We start from the raw sequence: 11,903 nt of genomic DNA, 5'->3' as shown, positions 1-11,903 counted from the left end.
TTTTTACTGCCCGTAATAAGGTGTGTTAGATGACAGTGTCTGAATCTTTTTCCTTTGTAGTGGATACTGAAGCAGTTTACTCAAGATTACCCCTCAAACTACATGATTGGCGGCCGACCATCATAAGTTGCTGGACTAGAGTCGTGTGTGCCTGCTGCATCGAGGGGGGCACAATAGGGCCATTCATTTTCACCTTGTTCAGCAATCAGAATGTCTCTCGCCTCTTTCTTTACCATCTTTAATAGTTCAAGTATACAACCCTGGTTCATCATTCTTTATTTGCTGCTTATGTAATTCTTAAACATATGTACCTATGAATTGAATGATGCATTGGTTGTTTGAACCTGGTGGATATGAATAAAGCTATAGCCTAGTTTCAAATTCAAATTAGGTATAATTTTAAATAGCAGCAGCTAAATTAGGGTGAAATTGCGCTCTGCGGGTCATCACGGCGCACACGGTCTATAAAGCACATCGTGTGTGATATACATCATAATCTGACATAGTTCATGGAGAGGAAACGTGTGTAACCATGCACACAGTTTCCGTTTGCAAAGCGTGTGTGATGTCATACAATATCACAAACGGTGCGGGAAACTAAATGTGTGTGATTGTCGACCTATCATACATAGTTTACAATCATGAACTGTTTGTGATGTGCCAGGCATCATAAACGTAGAGCCTGTTTGGTACGTGCCTGGAATGTGCCTGGACTGCGCCTGGTTTTAGATAAAATCACAGAAGTCCAACTGCAATGGCAATGCGAGCACAAACGAGTTGTAAGGATGAAGCGTTTGGGATATTCGAGATATCAAAAACAATTTTATAGGGACAACTGTATGTATCATGGCTCCCTATCCCCGACGGTTTTTGGGTCGTGTGGGAAGGACCCCCCTATCGCACACACTCACTTGGTGATGGTTCAAAATGTCGTTGCGGAAAGGGGTTAAAAACATTTGTATAGCTCCTCGTTGTACCAGTGTTAAGATCATCGAGAGTATATCCAATTGCAACACGATGCTTCCTCGGATTTTTAAGTAATCTTTTTTTATCATGCACTGAAAGGTTAGCATTGATAGTAACATGATATATCTTCTTTTCATCAAGATAAGCATATTTCTATGTATCAGGAAGTTTCTTTAATTCAAACACAGGGTCACTCTTAGGTGGTAGAGGATCTCCTAAAGTTTCAATAGGCAAATTATGTTTAAGGATAGGTGTTTTCCTAAATAATATTTCATCTATCTCATTTGTTTCATTCATATGCATATCATTTTCATGGTCTAGCAGATATTATTCTAATGGATCAGTAGGAGGCACAATAATAGAAGCAAGATGAATGATTTCATCTTTACTAGGCAATTCTTTATCATGAGGTTGTCTATTAAACTTGGAAAAATTAAATTCATGAGATACATCACCAAACTTAACACTAACCTTCTCTTTAGTACAATAAATTTCAATATTAACAGTATTCAAGAAAGGTCAACCAAATATAATAGGACAAAAATCATCTTGCGGTGATCCAAGAACTAGAAAATCAGTAGGGTATTTGATCTTATCATACAAGACTTCAACATCTCTAACAATCCCAAATGGTGAGGTGAAACAGTATCTCTGTTTTCAAGCTTAATAGTAATATCAATATCTTCTTTTTCAATAGGTGCAATATCATGCATAATTTCTTGATATAAAGTAAATGGAATGGCGCTTACGCTAGCACCCATATCACATAAACCGTGGTAGCAATGATCTCATATCTTAATAGAAAAACATGCATGCCAACAACCAGCTTACTCTTATCTAATTTATCATGTTTAGTATTAACTTGTTTAGCGATCTTGATTGCTTCCTCATGTAAATAAATGGCATGTCCATCAATATTATCAATCAAGAGATTTTTAACCATTGCAATATTAGGTTCTACTTTAACTTGTTCAGAGAATTTAGGTGCTTTAACATACTCTTATGAATCATAGTTGTAGTTTTAGCATGTTTCTTAATCCTAACAGGAAAATGAGGTTTCTCAATATAGAAGGTGGGTACAACTGGATTAGCACTATAAGCAATAGTTTCAGTTTTAGTTATAACAGGTTCCTCACAAATTTCTTCAATAGAAGGATGAAACTTAAAACACTTCTCCTTAGGGAGATCAACATGAGCAGCAAATGTTTCACAGAAAGTAGCTAATATCTCAGAGTCAAGTCCATATCTTGCACTAACCTTATGTAAAACATTCGTTTTTATAAAATACTTAACACAATCATATCCAAGATTTATACCTGACTCCTTACCTTTATCAGATCTCGTATCCATGTCCGTGGACTGCTACCCCTATCCGTGAACAGATGCATTGCCTGTTTGGCGTCAACTGCCTAAGAACATTTCTAGCAGATCCGGTATACACCATCCCGCAAAAATTGGTTTACAAGATACCGCAAAACATTTTTTCAGTGTGACTTTTGCTCCGGCAGAACAGATCCCGTAAGAATATTTCATGGTCTCGACAAATTGCACAAACCCCCCCAAAAGACGCCCACTAAATTACAATTGGGTCCATCTTCCTCGTTGCATCCCCTTCGCGCTTGGGCAAACGGGCTCGGCGGCCATGGCCAACACGCTATGCAACAGCGTGGCGGCGCCGTGCGGGGACATGGGTGCCGCGGCCACAAGGAGCAGGCAGTAGCGGTGTCGGCGGCAGAAGCTAGCTAGCTAAGCGTAGCTGGGGGCTGCACCTCGCGGCTCGAACAGCGGGGCTGCGGCGGCAGCTAGGGTCCGGTGGTGGCCAGCATCGAGGCACTCCGGTGAGGTTGTGCTCAGGGAAGACCATGGCGGGAGCTGAAACTTCCCTCCCGCCAACCGTTTCTATGTTTTGCAGGTTCGTGTAAAAATGAGTTCAAATCCTGTAGATATGAAAAAAAAGGCCATGGTTTGGAGGATCCCTTAAAAACAAATCTAGAGAATGTACTGAATCTGTTTCGGGTGGCAAATTAGTCTTCGTCCTGCAAATCAACGGTTATTTTGTCAGATGGCCCGGTTTACAGGATCCGCTAGAGATGCACAAGAAAACTTGATCATAGACTACTGTACATAGGTAGGCTCTGTTTTTCTTAACAAGGTGTACATAGCTAGCTTGTCCTGCGTTAGCCACGACTAATCAGGTACTGGTAAACTAGTTGAGCATTCAACTCGTATCTTGCGCGTATGCCGTTCAAATAGAGTTCCAGCTCCGCGCTTCCGCCCGCTTCCTTCCCACCGGCGCCGCCGGCTACGTGGCGACGGCCGTCCAGTAGCTTGTCATGCAGGCGCTGGCGGGCGTGCCGATGATCCGCGCCCACTCCCACCCGCTGCGACCCTCCGCCGCACGCCGCAGCTCCGCCAACTGCACGCCACAAAAAACAAAGCTCCGGTAAGCATTCATTCACCCCCCTGCTGCACCTGCACACACGACCGTCAGCCTTGCCTTGTTGCTTACCCGGCCGTCGCGCAGCTCGAAGACCACCGCGTCCTCGGAGAACGGCACCGGCCGCACGGCCGCCACCTGTTCGTCCAATTGCGTAGGCGTCATTAGCGACCCCGTACCAATTACTACTAAGTAGCAAGCGAAGAGGACGAGAATGACACCGCCGCAGTCAGCTGCAGGGTGCCGAGGTGTTGTTTTGCGGGGCTGACCTTTTCGTCGCAGCTCCCCCTGAAGCTGCTCGCGTAGTGCGCGTCCGCGGCGCCCAGCGTGGCGCAGCTCTGCTCGCCGCCGCCGGCAACGTCCGTCGTCGTGCTGGATGGTTCCGACGGGTGCCCGTGGCTCGTCCACCTCCACGTTCGCTCGTCCAGGTGCCGCAGGTAGACGTGTCCGTCGGACCCGATGACGAACAGCTGGGTGCCGTCGAAGCACGACCCTGGGGCGACCACGAGGGTCACGTCCCGGTGGGGCGTCCCGTGCTCTACCCACTCCCATCCGTCATGCGGGCTGAAATGGTACTCCACGAGGCCCCCCTGCTCGGATATCATGAAGATGGAGCCGGTGAGGGAGAGAGGCGACGGCCTCATCGCTGTCCCAGGGGATCTTGACAGGACGAGGTGAGGTGATTGGTAGTGCCTGTGCCATAGCTCTGTAATTCTGTTATACTGGTACATCCGATCGTTCCGGCCAACCACGAAGATGATATTTCTTCTAAACACCTCCTGATCCACGATGAATGCAACCTTGGTATCGGGAGGGCTGTGGCAGTCCTTCCACTTGAATTTACGCAATGCCACCTGAAAAGGTTTAAAACAACTTCTATTTTTACAAGACTAGTCAAGCAGCTTAAGGACAAAACATTATGTAATTTGGGATTATTATTTTTCCAGGTGAATATGTACTCTTAAACTATTTTGAGAGCAGAGCACATTTGAATGATGGTGTTGTTTGAGGAAAAAAAAAGGATAACCACTAGCTTCCCCCTTTTTAGTGTGAAGGAGGGAAGAACAGAAGGGTGGTTGGTTCTCGATTATCATGACGATTTGTCCTAAATTTGTTAGAAGCTCACGTTTTAAACATGATTGCACCTGTAGTTAATCCGGTCATGATTCTTAACACTTTTGAGATATCGCTGATATGTGTATTAAAACTATTGCATTGGCCATATCTACCAAGTAATTGCGGAAAGATCAATCTACTATAAACTACCTATCCTCTGGAACATTAAAGGATATGAAGAAAGAGTGGTTTGCTGCATTTCTTGTGATGCTGAATTTTGTGTGCACGTGTTCCAGTTCTCTAGCTATACTCCTACCTGTGAATTCTTAACTACTTATGTACTCTATAGGTTAATGCATGCTTCGTATACATGGAATTATCTTGAGTAGAAGATTCGTAATTTCTCATATGGAAAATAGAAAAACTATTGCTCATTGGTCATTGCCATGCAGCGTCTTTTCTTTTTTTGAGGAGATACGCGGGATTTTAGGCAGGGGATAGCAAAAAAATGGCTTTTGCTCATAAAGGTGCATGCGTTTAATCTTGGATAATGCAATATCTTGTATGAAAATGCACATTTTATCTTTTGTATAATAAGACAACCCCGGAAGCCCGGTGCACGTAGCTCCCGCTTGCGCGGGGTCCGGGAAAGGGTCCGACCAGTTTGGGTCTTTTGTATGAAGCCTTTCCCTACATTTCTGCAAGAGGCTGTTTCCAGGACTCGAAGACTCGAACCCATGACTTCATGGTCACAAGGCTCCCCTTCCATAATAAGGCAAACATTTAGTGAAATTAAAACATGTTTGGACTTCTACCGTGAATTGTAGCAATCTGCCTCTCTTGTTAACAAAGAAAAGTGCATCATCTGTTGTCACTCTGCGTGATAACCCAGGGATGCCATCCCATGGAGGCCCACTTGCAACCTGTCTTCCCTTCCTCATTGCTGTGCAATTAATCCATAAGAGTTCGTCACCATTTCTTTCTCTAATATGCAAGTTCCCATGAAGATCGACAAGATACAAGCTGCCATTATAGCTTCCTAGTGTACCCTTCATGCCTGTAATGTGTTCATGTCTTAGCCATAGCCAGACACCATTGCTGTTTAGATATTCCAAAGTTAATCCGTTATCTGTTATGAGGAAAAGTGATCTATCTGCATGCATCACCCGCATATGGAAGTTAAGATAAATGCTTCGTGATAGAATGTTGTATGATTCAGTTTCATCACTCTCATGACTATGACCATGCAGGTAGTGTTGCTTCTCTTCTGCTTTACGCCTTCTAGGTGGGGCATTGCTCAGGTTGGTTGGTTCCGTATCTGCAGCTACATTCATCGCTCCAGTAATACAGTTTGTAGGGCCATGCTCTTCAGTGCAATATTCTGCATTCCAACCTTCTGTTTCTGGTGTATCTAGGATAGACCACTCATACTTGTTTGGCACTTTCCTTCTTATGCTATTTTGTTGACTTGGACCAAAATGACCACCTCCCATGCCAGGTAAATGTAGCTCTCCAAGCCTACCATCATCTAGCTGGAATATCAATCTGCCAACTTGAATCTGTAGACCTCGAACACTTGCTGCTACTTTTGCATGGTCAGGAGACATGTGATTTACCCATAGTCCTCTAATCTTATTGCTTGAAGCCCCACCTTGTCCAATGGAGAAGATAAACAATGTCAACTTAGTTTCTTCTTGGAACTTAAAGAATTGCTGTAGTAAGAATTGAATCGATTGGTATTTTGTTCAGAAAAGATTACATGCAATGATATGGTCCTAGGCGAGAAGTTGAGAGTATGTCATGTTTATTGCTGACAAAAGAATAGTATACAACATCGTATCATGACCTGAGTGCGGCATATGGGCTTAAAGAAGAGTTTATTGCTGCTGATTCACTTTACTTGAAGGACATCCTATCTTGAACTAGCATATTCATAACTATGGTTCATTTTTATCTTTCGACTCCAGGAACAATTCAATATAATTACGTAAATTGTTCTGCTATGTGAAGTTCCTTCAAATTCATCTTGTTTTCCAGCATAGTGTAACTTGAATTCTGAGACTTATAGCCAATCATAGCGATACACTTATCCACTTAGCAATTTATTAAAGCTTTATCAAGCAAGTAATGAAAGCTACTAGCTATATACATTGCTTTGATGACCTCAGTCACAAAAGAATAAAGATGTCCAAAGTCTAAGGAAGGAGTTTCCACCTGTATATTTTGGAAACTGATACTCAAATACTTTTCCTGTGGTTGTTGTAAAAAACATTGAAGTCGCATCATTAGATTCATCCTGTTGAACTTCTGTAATTGAACTTAGTCTTTGACCCTTAGGTGCTCCATGTTTATCCCACTTCCACTTTCTTCTATGCAAGCGCCGCTCCACTAAAAGACCATCCTGCCAATCTATAAACACCTTTAACAACTGAATATATCACAAAATAAATGTTATTTTAATGGATCAGAATCCCTAGGGTCATAGACATGACAAAATCATACTACAATAGCTAGCAAACTTTTTTTTGTAGTTCTTTTCTTTTCAAATTATCTATAGTTAGTCGATAAAGCTTGTTGTTAGTTTCTGTTCAACTGTGTGGATGATACTTGTTGCACTGTTATGGTTAACTTAGAACCATCATAGTTATCAGGAACACACCATATATTGTTCCCAAATCATAAAAAGCGAGTTCACCTTTGAAATGCATAATATGCAAATGGGTAATGTTGCCTTGTTAGCTTTAATCCAGCAATAAATTGCTTATGATAATACAGATTCTTACATACCTTGGTTATCAGAAAGAGTGATACTGAATTAGAGCCTAAGAGACCATGCAAAGCACACCCAACAGATGAGCTCAGCGAGACATTTTTGGTTGTTTGTTCACTCCATATATGCTTTTTCCATGATGGCTTCGTTTCCTTATCAAATTCATATAGGTCTCCAGTAGAACTGCACTGCATTATCCCATGTTAGCATTGGTGTGCATCAACAGTATATCAAATCTTGAACTAACAGCATAAATGAGTATAGCGTTGTCTTGTACGAGAAAGTTGATATATTTATTGTTTAACTTGTCCTCCTAATTATGTTTAATGGAACGACTGAGATATGGGTAGAAACTATGTTACGGAAAGTTGGAGGAATACGTTTGATATTCCTTGAACCCTTTTGTTTCAGTCATTGACCAGTATAGGAGCAAACTGAGACTTCACCGAACAAATCTTTTCCTTCTAGGGTAGGTTGAAAAGGTACCCCCAACCCCCACCCACCCCCTCATATCCTCAAATGCACATGCTAAACATACCTTACTGTGAACAAGGTCCCTGGTCTTGCATTTTCAGCATCAGATATATATGATACATCTGCTCCTGGGGGACGCCCATGGCAATTCCACCTATGCAGCAGTAGCATTCAACCATTATTTCATTTGAAGCCATGGTAGTAGTGATAAAAGAAGTTGCAAATAGTGTGATTTCTATAAATAGGTTATAGGAAATTCTGCAAATTATTTTTATTCATTCAGTTAACCAAACCTTCTGCGAAAACTTCAAAAACACTGTTGGCATTTTCTAGTCAGGAAAAGAATATCTTAAAATCATCAGCCCTTTATTCTACCATGCCATCGTGTTTTAAGTAATTATGGATCTCTTAAAGTATGTAATATAGCTAATATTTCTTTTGAACACATTTTCCATGAATATAGTATTTCAGGATATACATAACTAATGATGGAACACACATCATTGGCCCCATATACGCATTTAACCTTGTATTAGAATTTTAAAGTTCAAAGCAGAGAAATAAATAGAAGAGGTTGCAACCTGCTCAACAGTAGGCCTTTATACCTGTGACTCACAATATTATAATAGGAACATCTACTCGACCCCCTGAGTTATTTTTACTATTATAATGTGGGTCCAGCACATAAATAACTTATAAATATTCGCCTTTTCTACTGATTTTTGTGTGTAAATACCACTTCCTGGAAAGAGGATCAAAATATCTATACCAAGATCAAATATGATCGCCAGATTTATCTACATATTAAATTACATGTGTATTGATCCACTATATTTTAAGTCAGCAACAACAAATAGTCATATGTGAAAGCTTTTGGTGGGTTTCTTTTCTGTGGTTTACGTTTGAATTTTGAGCAAGATATTACAAACATGCAAGAGGATGAAGTTGAGTTGTGCTGACTCATACCTTAGAGGCTGAAGTTCTGTGACCTCAATTAGGGACCCATTCGTGATAGAAAGGAAAAGTTTCCTGATTGAGAAAGAATAAGTTCTTTCAACCATTGTTTGTTGGTAATTCCAAATTGACTAGATACCCGCATTTTATGCGCAGATGAACCTTACAAGGAAGCATTAGGGCAGATATTCACCTTCCATTATGTGATACGACCCCATTTTTTATGTGTGTAGCTTGACTTTGTGTCTTCTCTTCAAGGTTTGTGAAATGTTGTTCATAGCTGAATGTCATCTCAGTCCAGATAGGCTGGGCATGTTCATTTAGCTGTAGCTGAAAAGATGTAGAGTAGAACTATTAGAGTGAAAGCATAATAGCAACTTCTTTTTTTCTTGAATGGGCAGTATTAGAAGAAAACGCCGAGATGGCAGGGGTCTTACAAGGGGGAAAAACCGAAAACTGAAAAGCTTACAGCGACTAATTTGTTTGCAACTGAATTCATGCAGAAGTCTATTTCACTTGACGATATAGGATTTATGCTTTGCTGGATAGGATAGATAAGTTCATTCTGAATCGTATCACATCTTCATGTTATATATCAGATACTTCAGATATGCAAATAGAATGACCTGAAGTCTTTTTAGAAGGATAAAAAAACAGGACAGTCTAATCATAATTCCATTGGTGGCTTACTAATGGATACATATTACACAAATTCTGAACATTATTTTAACCTTACCTAGCAGGAGTTAATTTCCTTCATTGGTCCAGTTATAACATTGGGTATGCAACTAGTGTTCCTGTGTTACATACATTTCTGTTTGACTTCTCCTGTATATTTTCCTTCACTCTCTATGACTATCTCCGCTGTCTTTTCTCAACATCGTTAAGTTCTGGTTGTACTAAAGTCACTACATACAAGTTTTGTTTCGAATGACACAATCTGTACAAGTAATGGAAGTAAACCGGATTTATTTATGTTGTTAAAACGGAAATTGCTAACTGAGCTCGAGCTCCATGGAGCCTTTTTTTCAAAAAAAAATCAAAAATCAAATTTTTAGGTATAAAAATTTCTGAAAAAATACAAATATACATATGGATATATAGTACTTGTCTGCAAAGTTTCATGGCGAAATACTTTTTTCTTTCGGGCATAAAGTATCACCTACTATTCCTCAAAAGAAAAAAGTATAAGCTACTGTTCCATTAAAGATCTCAAACAGTTCAAGAAAGATGCAAGGGTGATCTTTGCGAGAGACAGTAAGCTCAGTGATATGAGCTGCTGTAGAAGATTATAACCCTAAGTCTGAATAAGCTAGAAGAACTACTGACTGTTAGTAGATGATATGCTTACCTGGTAGAGGATTCCAGCCTCGGACAGAGCAAGGATGGTTGTGTTGACGATGAAAGTTGCTGTTGCATACCCAGCCGCCGTTGGAAGCTCATGAGGAGCAATCACCCACATGACCCCGTTCCAGAACCTCTCATAGATTGATCCGCTCTGCCCTGTGACCCACACGGACGACTCTGACATCCTTGCCAGGGAGATTCTTTTCCTTATGGGCAGGACTGGATCAGTATCCTTCTCTTGACTCGAGACGGAAGCACGGCCATGTTTGCTTTCTGGTTGCTTGATCGAGCCTACCTTTGTGCAGGTGCCGTTGATACAGGACATGAGATTGAAAGGCATGCTTATTTCCACCCAGGTATTGCTCTGCTCCTGGTACTCCCAAAACTTGTCTGTCTTCTGCTTAAACTCCGCTTCTCCCCTCGGGTTGGGATGTGGGGTGCACCATGAATGGGCAGACAAAGCAGACTCCATAACGATAAGACATGCTACAAAACACAGAAAACACGAGAGAAATCTGCAAGCTGGACCAGCCATGGCCATCTCGTAGATCTTATCCTTGGTGTCGATGCATGCCAGCGCCAGAGCCTGTCCTCTATAGCTGCGCCTCTGCGATCCTCGGGGAAGACGAAGTCTGGAAGCTAAGGCATCATGAGCCTTTTATCCGAGCATAAGCAAGAGGAGGTATCATGAGCTTCTTCGAGGAGGACCCCTCTGTACTTGTGTGTGCTGCAGTTGGAAGCACATAAGGTATGCAGTCCAGATAAATAAATATTTCAGGGGAGAGGGGGGGAGGTGTATTACTGTTGGCATCTCGGTGTGAGCTATCAACTGCCATTCGATGAAGGCCATAAAGCCATTAGCATAGCGCCTTGGTGGTTTGCTTTCCTTTTCAATAATGTTTTTCCGTCTGTAACTTTCTCACCCATCGTTGTTAATTCCTCGATAAACTATAATATCTGCATAGCAGATGGTTGTTGCACCCTCACACCCCCCACACATTTTTCAGCACTTCTCGGCGTAGTGCTGGCCCTTTATGAATAACCTTTTATGTCTATAATGTAGGGGAGGAAAAAGAAGGGCGAGGGAATCTTGAATGTTTCTATTGGACAAGTTTTGTGTAATCTGATGTTTTCTATTCAATTGGATGGAATAAAGCTAGTAGTACGCCTGTGCTGAAATCGTCCTTGTCTCCTGCTGCCTCTGAAGTCGATGGTTGCTTAGGAATTCAGATGTCCATTTGCAACTTGCCGACGCTAACCACCACCGGTGACTGCAGGGTCTTGAGAAAGGTGAAAGCAGCTCCACATTGCTGATATCATACTGCAGAATTTTTCTTGGCCCTGCTTGTCATCACTTGCTGAATGGAATATTGGGGCCTGATTGATTGATCACCCTGAGAAGGTCTCGCTAAAATTTTCGTCGCAAAAGAAGAGACAAAAAGAAGTCGGCTAAACTTCTTATGTCTGTGGGAGGGGGTAAGTGCAACGTGTGTCCTGCGTCACCCTTGACTTGCTGTTTAAATTACTCCTTCTGATCTTTCCACTATTGGTGGCAAGGAAATTCTTAATTCACTCGCAGTAATCAATAGCTAAGTCAAATATCTTGCCGCCTTGTATTTTGCCTAGTAATTTGTGCAGTCACGCAAGTGATCTCCTCTAAACTAATCTGGGGTATAATATTATTATTTTTGAAAGATCCAGCAATCGCTGGCTTCGATTCCGTATCAAGCATGGAGCAGACAAAACAAGGGTTGATCCAAAGGATCAAGGATAAAATAAGAGAAAAAATAAGAAACCTAAAAGCTGAATACTAGGGCGACATTTCACGATGGATCCCCAAAAGTGGGCTCAAGGACGCCAGACGCCAAAGATCCATAGATCTCCTGATCGCGGCCACAA

At 41.7% G+C, this 11,903-nt stretch overlaps 1 protein-coding gene and 1 long non-coding RNA gene across 2 annotated transcripts; one reads left to right on the top strand and one right to left on the bottom strand.

Annotated features, from left to right (window-relative positions):
- Window positions 1-2,943: 2,943 nt before the first annotated feature.
- On the bottom strand, window positions 2,944-10,773 carry LOC123061097 (uncharacterized). The gene is made up of 10 exons (XM_044484020.1): window positions 10,009-10,773; window positions 8,851-8,987; window positions 8,670-8,732; window positions 7,768-7,857; window positions 7,247-7,412; window positions 6,674-6,860; window positions 5,275-6,110; window positions 3,673-4,257; window positions 3,476-3,541; window positions 2,944-3,382 (listed from the first exon to the last, which is right to left on the bottom strand). Exons 1-10 carry the CDS (start codon window positions 10,543-10,545, stop codon window positions 3,269-3,271), a joined length of 2,781 nt encoding a protein of 926 aa, XP_044339955.1. The 5' UTR covers window positions 10,546-10,773; the 3' UTR covers window positions 2,944-3,268.
- On the top strand, window positions 3,217-11,183 carry LOC123061098 (uncharacterized). Its single transcript, XR_006428480.1, has 2 exons — window positions 3,217-3,409; window positions 11,068-11,183. It is a non-coding gene; the product is annotated as an uncharacterized lncRNA (long non-coding RNA).
- Window positions 11,184-11,903: the final 720 nt, after the last annotated feature.

Source organism: Triticum aestivum, chromosome 3A (assembly GCF_018294505.1).
Source record: "Triticum aestivum cultivar Chinese Spring chromosome 3A, IWGSC CS RefSeq v2.1, whole genome shotgun sequence".
NCBI lineage: Eukaryota > Viridiplantae > Streptophyta > Magnoliopsida > Poales > Poaceae > Triticum > Triticum aestivum.
Note: the sequence above shows the minus strand (reverse complement) of the source record. Positions and strands in the feature narration are given on the sequence as shown.

Coding starts and splice junctions, on each gene's coding strand:
- LOC123061097 (XM_044484020.1), bottom strand. CDS start 10,545: ATGGCCATGGCTGGTCCAGCTTGCAGATTTCTCTCGTGTTTTCTGTGT. Junction 8,988..10,008: donor AGGCTGGAATCCTCTACCAG/GTAAGCATATCA, acceptor ACATCTTTTCAG/CTACAGCTAAATGAACATGC. Junction 7,858..8,669: donor ACAGAACTTCAGCCTCTAAG/GTATGAGTCAGC, acceptor ACTGCTGCATAG/GTGGAATTGCCATGGGCGTC.